At 32.7% G+C, this 16,044-nt stretch overlaps 1 protein-coding gene across 1 annotated transcript; it reads right to left on the minus strand.

Moving 5' to 3' along the window:
• Nucleotides 1-305: 305 nt before the first annotated feature.
• Nucleotides 306-13,804, minus strand: LOC114325726 (endocuticle structural glycoprotein ABD-4). The gene is made up of 3 exons (XM_028273856.2): nucleotides 13,660-13,804; nucleotides 7,127-7,254; nucleotides 306-650 (listed from the first exon to the last, which is right to left on the minus strand). The coding sequence occupies exons 1-3, from the start codon at nucleotides 13,666-13,668 to the stop codon at nucleotides 371-373; spliced, it is 417 nt and encodes a 138-aa protein (XP_028129657.2). The 5' UTR covers nucleotides 13,669-13,804; the 3' UTR covers nucleotides 306-370.
• Between the last annotated feature and the right edge of the window lie 2,240 nt (nucleotides 13,805-16,044).

A 16,044-nucleotide genomic window follows, 5' to 3' on the forward strand; every position in this document is an offset into this window, starting at 1 on the left:
AATTCTTTTAAGAGATGTAGTAGATTATAATTTTAACAGTTAATACACCTACTAAAAATTCATATTTTATTCTTTCGAAACATGTTATGTCCTCTATATAACAAAACCTTGTTATTACAAAAAGCACTTTTTTATTATAGTGTAATTTTTGGAATTTTAAACATTTTATATCGTCAAATTATTTTATATTCTCTCCTATAAATAATAAAAAGGTTTTATTATAAAAAGTTCTTTTTTATAAAAGTGTAATTGTTATAGTCATTTGAGCGCGAACAGTGCGAAGAATGAAACTTATTCAAAAAGAGTTATTTTTTAAAATATATTTTATTTACAAAATATTTACAAAAACTGCCATTTATCTAACTAAACTTTAAACTTTGTTTTGTTCTTTTTCATCTTCTTCAGATGGATGTGCTTTGAGGTATTCCAGAAGTCTGACGATCGCTGGTGGGATTGGTGGAGGAGTGGGGAGAACGTCTCCTTGAGGTTGGAACCCGTCTTTGTTGGCGATGTAGGAGATCTGAACCTTGTTGCCCTCGTTGTCGGTGTATTCATAACCTCCTACAACCTCCAATTCAGATTCGTCGGGTTTTCCTCCGGCTTTAACTGTTCCTTGCTCGTGGGCAATTATGTTGTTTCCGGTTTCATAACTAAAAGAAAGAAATTGATTTAGCTCAAGTTTCTGATTTACAGATCATTTTAATCTATATATTTGGTGAGAGCTTTCCAAGATCAGCGAAAGGCGAGACATGGAGTGGGTGATCTTTATTGATCACTGGTTATTTTGTGATCATACGATTTGGATGAAAAACAATTTCCTAGCTTCAGCATCCAATTGGCTTGCATTTTTAGATGACACGGAGGTGTAACCAAAAAATGGTCCAAATAAAGTTTTTAATTTAATAATATTTTATATCTTATTCCCTACAAAATTATTGTCTACAAAACTGGACAACATCAATCCCAAATAGACTACTTCATGATAAGGAAAGAAGACATACGTGAATACAGGGACTGCAAGGTAATAGTTAGTGAGACAGTAAGCCAACAACATAAGCTGCTTGTTCTGGACATCGAAGTAAAATGCGAAACCAAACAAAAATATCGGAGAGGACCACAAAAAATCAAGTGGTGGATGCTATGTTGGATGCTATGTGTTGGAACATGAAAGGAAGCCCTAACACAATTTAGAGAAAAATGGTCAATATTATTAGAGAGACGGCTATTGAAACACTTGCTAAAACGTCAGGAAAGAAGTTTGAGGATAAAGAGACTTGGTGGTGGTAAAATGAAGTACAAGAAAAAATAAAAGAGAAGGGAAAATTATATAAAAAGTGGCAAGAAACCAGATCGGACATAGATCTTCAAAACTATATGGTCGCCAAAAAAGAAGCGAAAGTAGCAGTAGCAAAAGCTAAAGCAGAAGCGTATTCAAACCTATACGATCAACTTGATACCAGGGAAGGCGACGCAAAAATATATAAAATAGCCAAACAAAGAGCAAAGAAAGCAAGAGATTTTAATCAGATTAGATGTATCCGAGATGAAAATAATAAAATACTAATTCAGAAAAAGGATATCAAAATGAGATGGAGAAAGTATTTTGACAGTTTATTAAATGAAGAATTTGACAGGCAGCCTGTGGAGTTAACGAAGACAGTTATAGCAATGGTTACCAGAATTACAAACGAGGAAGTGGCTCAAGCGCTTCAAAAAATAAAGAAAGGAAAAGCAGTCGGACCAGATGACATTCCTGTGAAGTATAGAGAGCATTGGGAGAGACAGGAATAAGTTGGCTAGCAGGTCTATTTAATAGAATTATGGAAGTTGGGCAAATGCCAGACGAATGGAGAAGCAGTATATAAGTACCTGTCTACAAAAACAAGGGACGCATACAACAATGTACAAACTACAAGGCTATAAAACTACTTTGCCACACCATGAAAATATGGAAGAGAGTAATTGACAGAGGGATACGTACAGAAACCAAAGGGTATTTTATGCAGGGTATTTCAACAATAGATGTAATTTTCAGTGTAAGGCAACTGAGGAAAAAATACAGGAATAAAGAGACCAACGCTCATATTCTATTCATTGCTCTTGCGAAAGCATATGATAGAGTTCCCCGAGGGATTCTGTGGTGGGCACTCAATAAGAAAGGAGTCCCTGACGAATATGTAAAGATTGTAAGAAATATGTATGAGGGAGTAACGACTAGTGTTAGGACAGGTGTGGGAGAGACTGATAAATTTCAGGTGAAAGTAGGATTGCACCAAGGCTCGGTGCTTATTCCTTATTTATTCTCATTAGTTTTGGACCAGATAACAGCGAAACTACAGGGTAGCATTCCATGGTGCCTAATGTATGCTGATGATGAAGTGTTAGTAGGAAATAGTGAAAGAGACTTAGAACAAAAACTGGAACCGTGGAGACAAGCTCTGGAGAAAAAAAGGTTTAAAACTTAGTAGGACAAAAACAGAGAATTTGTAATGTTGATTTAAAGATGGAGTTACTACAAATAAAATGGTATCTTTGAATGGTGAAATGATTGTGAAAAGCAATAGTTTTAAGTACCTAGGGTCGGTATTACAGAGTAATGGAGAAATAGATGGAGATGCATGCAGTAGAATTAGGGCTGGATGAATGAAGTGGAAATAAACGAGTGGTGTGTTGTATGACAGAAAAATTCCAATGAAGCTGAAGGGAAAATTCTATAAAACAGAGATAATACTCGCTATGATGTACGGAACTGAATGTTAAGCAGTGAAAAAGACAGAGGAACAACGAATGCATGTGGGGGAAATGAGAGTGCTTTGATGGATGTGTGGAGTGACAAAGAAAGATGAAATTAGAAATGAGTATATTAGGGGAAGTCTAGGTGTTGCACCAATTAATGCCAAAATGAGAGAGCTTAGGTTAAGATGGTTTGGTCATGTTTAACGTCGAGACGTTAATCACCTAATACAAAGCATAGCTGAAGTGCAGATTCCTGGAAGGGGTACGAAAGGAAGACCAAAGAGACCTGGGAGGAGACGATAAGGCAGGACATGTTGGTAAAAGGGATTAACATTGATATGACCCAAGATAGAATTATGTGGAGAAATGCAATTAGGGAAGCCGACCCCGCTTAGGGATAAGGCAAATAGAATGATGATGATGAATATTTTATATCTTATTCAGTTGAAAACTTTGACTTGTATCTAGCAGATATCGCTATGACACCTAGACCATTTTGTTAGTTGCAATACGAGGCTAGTCATCTGGATTATTTCAGTGTGGTTTAGAGATAGCAACATACGCATTCTCTGATAAAAAATTAACGAATTTTGAAACCGTTCGGCAAGGGCCTTGTTGCGCCCTCTAAACAAATTGAAATATAAAACAGCTTTGGTTTCGTAATGCAATGAGACAAAAATGGTTATTCATTTTTATTTCTATTAGTATTACTCCTATCTGAGTATCTAGGGTTCCATTTTTGTTGGAATATTTCCACGCTGGACAAGTGGAACGTGAATTGCAAATTATAGAATTTCCTTATCTTCCTAGCTCCAGCATCCGATTGGCTTGCATTTATAAAAGCCACGGAGGTGTAACCAGAAAATCGTCCCAATAAAGTTTTTAATTTAACATTATTTTATATTTTATCAAGTTGAAAATTTTTGACTAGCAGTTTCTTTATCCTTTAGACAGCCCCCGATCTAGCAATCCTGTGTTTTTGCAACTGAAGAAGCATTTCGGAATTTAGCGCCACAATAATGAGTATAACCTCACACTTCCCAGTTGAAACAGTGTTTAAAACAGACAGCAAACTACTATGATGATAGAATACAAAATACATTAAATGGTTTAATAGGTAAATGTAGAGCTTGTAAAAGTAGACCTTGAAGAAAATTCGAAAAGGAATGGAGCTAGCCATAAATGTACATAAAACTAAACGTACCCTAAAGGTACCCTAATACAAGCCACAAAACAACTAAACTTACAAAATTTGACAACAGACGACGCAAAAATTGGAGTTGTAAACACAGCTCAAATACCTGACCGTACAGATATAGACCTGGATCCCGCGTAAGAAAGAAAAGTTGATTAATAGCAAGCTGAAAATTTGTTAATAGCTTAACGGTGTCTAGTCGGACAAACTTTGATGCACGGGAACACTGGAACAGGGGAAGTTTTAACTGTGGAGCATGATCAACGTGTCGTCCTGACAAGTTTATGATTGTGAAAAATAGCAAGTTGTTTTTAAATTTATTCGATAGCCAACGTTATGTAATATGAGAAAATGTTTGTCCGACAAAAATGTTGGGCATTTTAACGAGTCCGACACGTAGAACATGTCACATCACAGGAATTATGTTGGTGATGAATAGCAGTCTGATTTTTGTATGAGAGTTTAATGAAAGGTTAAAAAAGCAATTGGAAGTTCTGTCCGACAAAATTAATGGGAAGTTTTCGTAGTCGGACATTCTAAACAGGTAAGATATAGACAAAAATGCTGGTGATAAATAGCTTTCCGACAAAGACGAAATTTAATTAAGTAAATTATTCCTTACCAAGAATGACTATTGTCGGAAAAAAATAAGGGGTAGATTTTGTAGTCGGACAATTTAAAAAAATAATATTTGAAATTTCAATAAGGGGTGATTATTCTATGTCAAAAGTACCTGCAATCAATTACAATCGATATCTTTCGATTTATCTCAACATCATTTAGATACCTCACTGTAATACATTTATAGTAGATCAAGCAAATTATATTATGGATTGAGTGGTCTAGCTATCTTTGTCTGCCACATGCGCGGGATCGCTTGGTTAAAAGAGATAGATAGACCACCTATCGACTTTTTGCACTGTATTCCCTGTCTACCCTTATGTCTATGAATACATTTCCATTTAAGAAAAACTGTCACTTTTGACAATAATTCATAATAAATTGCAATCGTAACTTCAAATTTAAACTAATCGATTTATTTTGGCAGCAAATTATTTCTAGCCATGTGACATATTAATTACATTATTATTTCATTTGTAGAAAGTTGAGAAAAATTACGTGATACAATTTTAGTAATAATTTATTTAGGTACCCTTTTTCAATCAAGCAAAGCATTATAGCACGAAGAATGATATTCAATAGAATTTTCACAATTATCTGGCAACTGAATATCATTGAATTGATGACCAAGTATTTTACTAACTTTGTAAAATGTTCGAAAATTACTCAAAAATGTTCCGTTGAATGATTTCACTTTTGATTTGGCGACTTAAAATTTAAACTGTTTACACTCAAAAATAGACACAAAAACACTCCATAGTTAATATAAAATTTAATTTCCAACACACGTCGCAAACAGAAACTCAGAGACCATGTACTTTCAAATACTACTTTGTATAGCACAAAGTGTCACACTGACAAATGCAGCCTTCTAATACATACTTCTATTAATAAGCATAATGTGTCATATTTACGTCTATTCTTATAAGCACCAAAGTTTAAGACTCTTCACATTTTTCAATGTCGTTTACAAGGTTAATATTTGAGTATGGAAAAAAATGTATACAACGTTTTTTGTAGCAAATTTTCCGTACTTTCTGATGCGCCTAATTAGAAAACCCTAAGAGATTGCTTTCACATGTTCTTTGACATTTTTTATTGTCATTTTGAGAATATCTAGAACAAACTCCACCCAAAAAATAATTGTTTTGCAATATATACATGCACTGATACTTACCTCACTGTTTTTGGAGTGTGCATGCAAATATGTGAATATATGCATATATATGCACATGCAAATATGTGAATATAAATAATAATATACAACTAAAATAGCTTTATCAATATGTGACTAAGTCATTCTGAAAAAATGTTTTTTATTTATTTCCTTCGATTTGCCCAAACTTTTTGTCCGACATATAACTTTTTGCGTTACAAAATATAATTTGTACATAAACAAATCAAAATTAGCTTGCTATTTATCACAAACATTTTTGTCTATATCTTACATGTTTAGAATGTCCGACTAGGAAAATTTCCCATTAATTTTGTCCGACAGAACTTCCAATTGCTTTTTTAACCTTTCATTAAACTCTCATGCAAAAATCAGACTGCTATTCATCACCAACATAGTTCCTGTGATGTGACATGTTCTACGTGTCGGACTCGTTAAAATGCCCAACCTTTTTGTCGGACAAACATTTTTTCATATATTATATAACGTTGGCTATTGAATAAACTTAAAAACAACTTGCTATTTTTCACCATCATAAACTTGTCAGGACGACACGTTTACCATGTTCCACCGTTAAAACTTCCCCTGTTCCAGTGTTCCCGTGCATCAATGTTTGTCCGACTAGACACCGTTAAGCTACTAACAAATTTTCAGCTTGCTATTAATCAACTTTTTTCTCTTACGCGGGATCCAGGTCTAATACCTTAGAACGGCAGAGACGAGAAGAAAATACAGAAAAGGATAAGTTTGTTTAAAGCAACAATAAAGCTCTTTGTCACAGGTGTTTTAATCCAAATACATCTATAAGGAAGTAAAGTCCAACATACGTAAAATCATCACTTGACCAAGAGCAACATATGACGCAGAAACATATATCACGACAGAAAAAACAAACTTTAATAATAATTCTGAAGGAAATATATTTACATTGATATTGAAAATAGAACCGTTCGTTCTGCGACAAGAGTATGTGAATAATACCACCATTAATACAAAATTATCAAAAATAATCTTTTATAGCAAATTCTGCAAAAAGACAAAGATAGTGCTAGTCAGGTCACCTCATAAGAGTGGATAACAGAGAAGACCTAGTTGAATGCTTAATGAAACTATGGTAGGACCTCGGCCACTAGAAAAACCAAATAATGGGTAGAGAAACTAACTCAGGGAATTGAGAACCGATGCTAAAGAGATATTGGGGGTGGATAACGGGAGAACAGCATCCAAGAAAAGGGATGCTTCGAGGAGGATACTGGTGGTTACTAGAGTCCGACTTGGGCTGTAGCTCCATGGTAGAAAAAATATACTTGTTTATAATATTGTTAACATAATGTTTACAAACTATTATTCCCTGAAACATGATTATGAGGACAGTTTGATTTATATAATATTTAACATACTTCCAACTGTAGGATCCGTCCGCATTTACTCCTTCATTTTCGAATTTAACTATTGGAATGGGTTCCTTGTTTGGTTCTGCTGGGGCAGCTACGCAATATGCGGCAGAAATGGCTAGAACTGCTAAGATCTAAAAAGAGAAGTATTCTACTAATTAAGTACGTAAATCGAATTAACATATTTACCTTCAATGTATTTTAACAGGTAATATAGGATTACAATTTTTCATAAATAAATAATTAAAAATAGACATTATCTGTATTCGCTTTAAACGTATCCGCTCGTCCGAAAGTGTGAGTGACAGCGAGACGCAAGTCCCCATTTCTTGCCGTACTTCTCATAGAGAATTGTCTAAGAGAAAGCACGGATCATAGATGACAAAATAACACGAGTCGTGAGCTATATCGCCGCATACTGGAGTTCTACATATTTACCAAGAAATTATTTAAGAACTGGAACCAAAACATACATAATTATTCTATGTTACTGAAATTGAGATGGATGCTTGAGCTCAGACAAGAGTAGTAATATTACTTTACAAGACATATTAAAATTAAAAAATAGAAAATCTCCAGGAGAGGACCGAATATCGAACGCACTCCTAAAGTACGGAGGACAAGATCTAACTAAACAACTATTAAAACTAATACAAAAGGTAATAGAACAAAACAGAATACCACAAGAATGGAGATCAAGCATCCTAATACCTCTCATCAAAAAGGAGACAAATCAGACCCGGAGAATTACAGAGGGATTAACTTATTAAACACAACATTAAAATTAACAACCAAAGTGATAACAAACAAATTGAATGAAATTATAACATTAGCAGAAGAACAACAAGGTTTTAGGTCGGGAAAGTCATGCACTGACGCTATATTTATAATGAGGCAAGTTCAAGAGAAATCGTTGGAATACAACAAACCGGCATATTTATGTTTCGTGGAGCTTAAGAAAGCATTTGACAGGGTCACATTAAAGGACGTTATTCACTTGTTATACTCGAGAGAGGTACCTCTGGGAATAATTAAAACGATAGAAAACATCTACCCGAACAACACAATAAAAGTAAAAGTGGAAGATGAACTAACTGACCCAATTGAAGCCGGCAATGGGATAAGACAGGGGATTCCTTGATTCCTTGAGTCCTTTATTGTTCAACCTGATCATGGACGAAATAATAAAAAAAGCAAGAACTAAAAAAGGATACCAAATGGGAGAAAAACAACTTAAAGTAATCTGCTATGCGGATGATGCAATACTAATCTCTCAAACTGAAGATGATTTACAACGTATGCTGCACCAATTTAACATAATCACCAGAAAATTTAACATGTTAATTTTCTCAAAAAAGACAAAATGCATGGTTATAACAGCAGATCCAATAAGACGTAAATTGGAGCTGGAAGGTCAGATAATAGAACAAGTGATGGAGTTTAAATACCTAGGCATCACACTATCTAGCTACGGAAGACTCGAAACAGAAATGGAAGATCAAGTGAATAGAGCAAACAGAGCCGCAGATTGCCTGAATGACACAATATGGAGAAATAAAAATATCGGAAAAGAAATGAAAGGCAGAATTTACAAAACAGTTATCAGAACAATAATGACATATACGCGGCAGAAACACGACCCAACACAGAGAGGACAAAAAGATTGCTCGAAACAGCGGAGATGAAAACCCTTCGAAAAATCGATGGTAAGACTCTATGGGACAGAGTTAGAAGTACAGTTATTGACGGATATGCAAGATGGATAACATTAATAACTGGGTAAGGAATAGAAGAATAGAATGGAATGACCACATAAGCCGAATGACAACAAATAGGGTAGTCAGGACAGCGAGAGACGGTTCCCCAATAGGAAGACGATCAGTGTTAAGACGATGAAAATTATGGAATGACAACTTACTAGAGGCACATTGAAAAAACAGACAGAGTCATGTCTATACAAAAAGACGAAGAAGAAGAAGACATAGGAAAATAGAATTGAAGGAGTTAAATATGGAAAACAGAACATAATACCGATTTCATTAAAAAAATGACGTTGATAGAAAGAGCCATTTTATACTTATTTATATACCTTATATTATAAGCAATGAAAAAGAAAACGATCCTTTGACAATCTACACGTCATGCAAGACAACATTAATAATAGGGAACGTTATAATCGTAGTAGGCGATTTAAATTCAATAATTAGGAGTACCACCATACCAGGAATTATGCAGAGATTCAACGAAGGACAAACAAATGGAAACTGAGAAAAACTGATAAACATGTATGCCCATAATGAATTATTACGCATGAAAAGTAAATAATTAGACCACAATATAAATTTTAATATACATTTAACAACACCAATTTTGAGCGTTGGTGTTATCGAAGAATGCTACGAATATCATGGATAGACAAAATCAGCAATATTGAATTCCTTGATACGGTTAATAAGAGGGAAGAAATTATAAGAGGCGGAGACTTGAATATTTCGGTCATATAGCAAGGGGTCGTCGTTATAGGCTGCTGCGTTTGATTGTAGAGGGCAAAATAAATAGAATGGTTCAGTCTGAGCTCTAATCAACTATTTAGAGCTGCTGTAAGTAAAATAAGAACTGACATGTTGATATTCAATCTTCGATAGAAAGATCTTGCTTCGAAAGAAGCAGAAAAACACCAAAATCCATGTCAAAGATCGATTTTGTAATCACTACCGACCACCGAGAGGAACCAAACGAATAATAAAAGGTAAAGGATTAATATTATTAATGAGAATTAAACTAAGACACAGATGTGAGGCGGCATAAATAGAGATGATTTTTCTTTCAAGAACATTCCGCGTTTCTAAAAATTCACCGATTATATTTCTACAAAACAAACATAATTATAACGACCCACTTCCTTTACCAAGTTAACTATTGCTTATCGACTTATTAAATAACAAGTATTTGTTTAAAGTAATTACTTATTAGATGAAGGTTCACAAATACATACAAATTTAATGCTCTAAGTATGTTTATTCACGTAGGATGTAAGAGGTGAATTTCTGTATAATTTACTAGAGTTTGTTATTGACATATAAAAAATAGAAGTTTGATATCGTTATCCAAGTTAACCTTACAGCAGACAATAATATTTATAATAAACAAGAAAATTTAATTAAGGTTATCAAGGAAAAAGTAATCGGTGATAAAAACTTTGCAAACTTTTACAGAAAAAAGATGGGGTACTATTACGGACGCACAAATCAATAAATATAATTTCGACGAAAATATGACTACAATAAAAAACACAGGCCACTAAAAATAGAAAACAGGCATAACAATCACCATGGTACAGTCGGTTCGCTAAACTCAGACACAACTGGCTAGTGATTTTAGTAGGTAATTTTTTTGTTTTTGACCAATTTTACCAAAATTGACAAAATTACTAACTATTTAGTAATTATTAACTATTTAGTAATTATTTTTTTGCCAATTTTACTAAATTGGCAAAATTATTTACTAAAATCACTAGCCATTTATGTCTGAGTTTAGCGAACCGACTATAACCATTATTTCAATAAACAGTCGCACTTATTACAATAGTGTGAAAAAAGCTAATACAAAAGAATTTTCCCCTTATCAAACAATCTCATAAATAAGTCATACGCTTAAGGTGTTTCTAAAAATCTTTCATAAGAAAGATGAGATTCAATAAAGAGCTAGACACTAGAGAAGCTCTGTTTTTTCTAAATAACCTCACACAATGATGCTTAAATGTCAATTAACAGATATCGATTTGAGTCTCTTTTATCAATTTAGAAAAGCCTTTTGACAAGGTATTTTGATTTACTCAAAGCTTTTTTGGGAGCAAAAGCATAATATATATTTATGACAAATATCTAAGAATAATCGTGGATTTACATTGTAATCACTTAATCAGTAAGCAAATATTATAACAACAGAAGGTATTTTTTCAAAAGAGAAAAGAATAACTTGAGTAGTTAGACAGGGATACATGTTGACGCCACTACTCTATAACGTTGATAGTGAATATATTTGCCAAGAAGTTTATCAAGCGCAAATGAAGGAATAATTACATACCACTGTTCTATTGGCAAGAACATGGGAAGAGCTTCAACTTTGATTAGAGAATATGCAATATACAGGGTGTCCCGAAAAGAATGGTCATAAATTATACCACACATTCTGGGGTCAAAAATAGTTCGATTGAACCTAACTTACCTTAGTACAAATGTGCTCACAAAAAAAGTTACAGCCCTTCGAAGTTACAAAATGAAAATCGATTTTTTTCAATATATCGAAAACTATTAGAGATTTTTTATTGAAAATGGATATGTATAATTCTTATATCAGGAACATCTTAAAACAAAATTATAGTGAAATTTGTCCACCCCATAAAAAATTTATGGGGATTTTGTTCCCTTATACCCCCCCAAACTTTTGTGTACATTCCAATTAATTCATTATTGTGGTACCATTAGTTAAACACAACGTTTTTAAAACTTTTTTGCCTCTTAGTATTTTTTCGATAAGCCAGTTTTTATTGAGATGCGGCTTCTTTTTCAATATATTTACGTAAAAATTTTATGGGGGTTTTGTTCCTTTAAACCCCCCTAATGTTTGTGTACGTTCCAATTAAACTATTATTGTGGTACCATTAGTTAAACAGAGTGTTTTTAAAACTTTTGTCTCTTAGTCTTTTGTTCATAAGTCACCTTTTATCGAGATGTAGCTTCTTTTTCAAAATATACCTAAAAATGTAAATTATAAATAAATTTTCAGATTATTAACAGGTCTCTATAACCGTACTTAACCATATACAAATATGTAGTGGATTCGACAAATATTCAAAATATCTCGGTAAACACTGGCTTATCGAAAAAGTACTAAGAGGCAAAAAAGTTTTAAAAATAATGTGTTTAACTAATAGTGCCATAATAATAATTTAATTGGAACGTACACAAAAGTTTGGGGGGGTTTAAGGGAACAAAACCCCCATAAAATTTGTATGGGGTGCACAAATTTTACTTAATTTTTTTTTAAGATATTGCTGTCGTAAAAATGCCACATGTCAATTTTCAATAAAAAATCTCTGAGAGTTTTCGATATATGAAAAAAAATCGATTTTCATTTTGTAACTTCAAAGGGCTGTAACTTTTTTTGTGTGCACTATTGTATATAGGTAAGTGAGGTTCAATCAACCTATTTTTGACCCCAGAATCTGTGGTATAATTTATGACCAATCTTTTCGGGACACCCTGTATATTATGAATATGTACTAGAGAGTAAGAAAAAACTACGGTATAGAGATTAATACTCAGAAAACCAAATATATGATTTTTAGAAAAAATCCAACTCAATATACGAATAGGTATACCCCTCTAAACTCTAACTCTAAATACCACTCCTATTCAAACAGTAGATAATTAAAAATAACCGGTAGTTATGATAAACGGGGCAAGTGATCAAAATATCGCGATTAAAACCGTATTAAGATTATTGTAATAAAAATGAAGGAACAGTCCCTCTCTACGATTTTAAGAATATATGTGTTTAGTACCTTGTATGGCGTGGTAGCATGGACTCTCAAACAGAACAATATGAGAGGAACTCAAAATCGAACAAGAAATAAAACAATATATTTGAACGTTGTGTTTGAATCTGAATCTTTGTAGAAGAAAAACAAAATTCAAAAATACTCTGTGAAAGAACATGAAAATAGTTAAACGTATATGACGACCAAGGACAACGGAATTTATGCAAATGTATATTTTGAATAAAAAAAAATGTATTAAATTGCCTTTGACAAAGAGAACAGGTATAAAGAAAAACAACTCAAATCAGAGGTAGGAAAGATCGAGAGAACAGATCAAGAAACAACAAAAAAAAAAACTATAAAATATAAGAAAAAATCTTTTATCATTTTTGTAAGAACATTACTTCTTTATGAAGATATTTCTTAATTGAAAATTTTGATTTTTAGAATCAACATAATTTAAATTTAGCCAGAGATTTTGATATGGAATCAGACTATTTCATATGGCAGAAAAACATTTTTATAGAATCAGACAACGGAGTTGCAAATGTATATTTTGAATATCAAAAAAAAATGTACTAGATTATTTTTCTCATAAAAAAGGTGCATAAGAAATAACAAGTCAAATTACAGGTAGGAAAACACAATTAGGAATACTTTTTCAATATTTTCGTAATAAATTTACATAATTAAGAAAATAATAATCCTTGTCTAACGTTTCCATTTTTAGAATAAAAATTTAAATTTTGCAAGAGATTAATGCGAAATCAGAAAGCTTTTATCAAAAAAGTAAAAATAAATCACACAGTTAATAATCCTAGATGGAACAAATATTACATCAAAATGCTAATTTTAATAAGTTTATAAGAACGTAAATAGTATGTAAAACAGTTAACTATCCGCAATAGATGTTTTTGCGCAAAAGTACTAAAATTCAATAAATGCAAATGAAGTTTTTCACTAAAACAATCACAGTAATTCACTACACAAAACCTACCAATTTCATTTTGCCGATTTTATGAACAAATTTCAACTATAATGCTTTGATTGAGCTTGTAGGTATTTATATTTTTTAAAAAATCTTTTCCCCACTCCGGCTGGGGTCAACCCGAAAAGTAATATTGTTTATCAGATAATTATAGTCACACATGAACTTTAAAGCATCATTGCGCTGTAAACAGCTTCAAGCGATGAAGATGACACCCATAGTCTGGAGGCCAGCTTGTTCACCGTATGTACCTATATGTATATGTCACAAGTTCCTAGGAAAAGTGTAATAAATCAAAATAACAATATTTTTCATGAGAAAAACAATTTTTTTGTTCTTTTTCATTCTTGTATGTAGGCTTTAAAGACTGTTTTTTCTTCAATATTAGCCCCCTAAATTGTTTAAATTATCGCACCATTTTTTCTTGGCCTGCTAATACTTATTCGTCCATTTGGTGACTTATCTCGTGCTATTCGTACTATCGTATCCTCTGCCATTCTACTAATGTGTTCGTTCCACTTTTATTTTCGTTTTGTCACCTATCCATTTATGTCTTCTACATTGCATGATCTTCTTATGTTTCCGCTCCTCTCCCTATCCAACAGATTTTTCCCTGATATTCGTCGAAGTATTTTCATCTCTGTTCTTTTTAGTAGTCGTCTCGTTTTAGATGTGTCAGGTCCTGTTTTCGCCGTGTATGACAATATAGGTCTAATTGCTGCTTTATAGATTATTGCTTTTGTGTCTTGTCTTAGGTGTTTGTTCTTTCAGATTGTGTCATTAAGAGATCCCGCCGCTTGTTATATAACAATTTATAAGACTACACAAATCAAAGAAAATACCATTTTATAAATGCAATAAACACAATTGATTTGTTTTTTTGCTAAATTGCAAATAAAATCTGACAACTGTCAGATTTAACTAAAATGTCATGTCACTAAAATGTGTATTATCACGGACTTACCTTTTTTTCTATCATTTGTGACGCACTGAAAAATGCTCATGAAAAGAAGCATATAACTTATCCAGTGTTTGGCATTGTGGCTATTTTGCAAGGACAAGGAGTTAACTGATGATGGACTGATAAGTCCGAAAACGTTTTGAACGTAATCCTTTTGGATTTTTTAAAAAATTTAAATTTTTATTAAAATATACCAACTACACCAGGGACTGTTTTACTTCACGTTAAATTTTATTTAAAACTTTATCTAATTTGACACAGTTACATAGAACCATGAATAAATATGCGTAATTCCAAAAAAGTCGCCAAAAATAAACTGTGAAAAGTGCTTAAGTCCCACAAGAAAAACAAATGTAGGGTCTTAAGGGATAATATTGCTACTTCAATGTAGTTAACACAAAAACTATAATAATATGATCAAATTGAACTTACCTTCAATAAGTTTACACTATTTTCATAAAGATATGTTAGCTTATAATACTTTTCTTGAAGATATAACACAGCACCGCAGCAAAAGTACATCTAACCTCAATGAAAATTATAGCCTTTGGCAAGTTTCATGTGATTCACCCAACGCCATGGAGTTGGGCCGAATTCGTTTTTGTGGTTCTAGCGACATATATTGACTTTTTTTAACTGTTTTGTCTTGCTATGCATACGTACCATAAATATTAATCAGATGGCGTAAAAATCTCATTTTTGCTTACTTTGGGACTTAGGCACTTTTCATAATGAGGCCGACGATATCTCGAGTTATCATTGGACGATTAATCGTCATTGGACGTCGATAATCATATTATCGACGAATAATCATTGGACGTAAGTTTAGCAAACGTCATTTTCTTTGTTTTATTTTCAAGCAAGAAATTTTATTAGAAAGGTTTTTTATCTCTTTTAGTTTACGAGCTATATACTCCAGTTATTGTAAAACAGCCTGCGAAAAGTCCAAAATGGCCGTTTTTTGCAATTGCCTTATTTATTGTAAAAATAATTATTATGTATTTTTTAAGGCTTTAAAATAAAGATCTTTCAATACTAAACATAAAAAGAATTCGTAGTGCCCGATTGGTGAACTTGTTGTTTAGATATTATAATTTGTTTATCCCAAGAGGTCAAATGACCAAGGCTATAACTTTTTGAAAAAAAAAATCGTACAGAGTTAATTCAAGATCCACTCTCCTTCTAAAAACTTATATTTTCATATGCTGATGTAAATAAATGCGTATAAGATTTTTCAACCTATCATTTCGGGTTTAAAAATAAGGGGGCAAATTTCTTTATAAACATTTAGAACTGAAGCCGCCTCTGTACATCCTATAAGTTTTTAACTTGCAGGTTATTGTTTCTGAAGACAAAATAAAGACTGAAAACTAAATAAAAAATTTCTACGACCAACTGAAGCCGAGATAATTGTTTTTGTTTTCTTAATTCGT

This window comes from Diabrotica virgifera, chromosome 7 (genome assembly GCF_917563875.1).
Source record: "Diabrotica virgifera virgifera chromosome 7, PGI_DIABVI_V3a".
NCBI classification, from domain to species: domain Eukaryota; kingdom Metazoa; phylum Arthropoda; class Insecta; order Coleoptera; family Chrysomelidae; genus Diabrotica; species Diabrotica virgifera.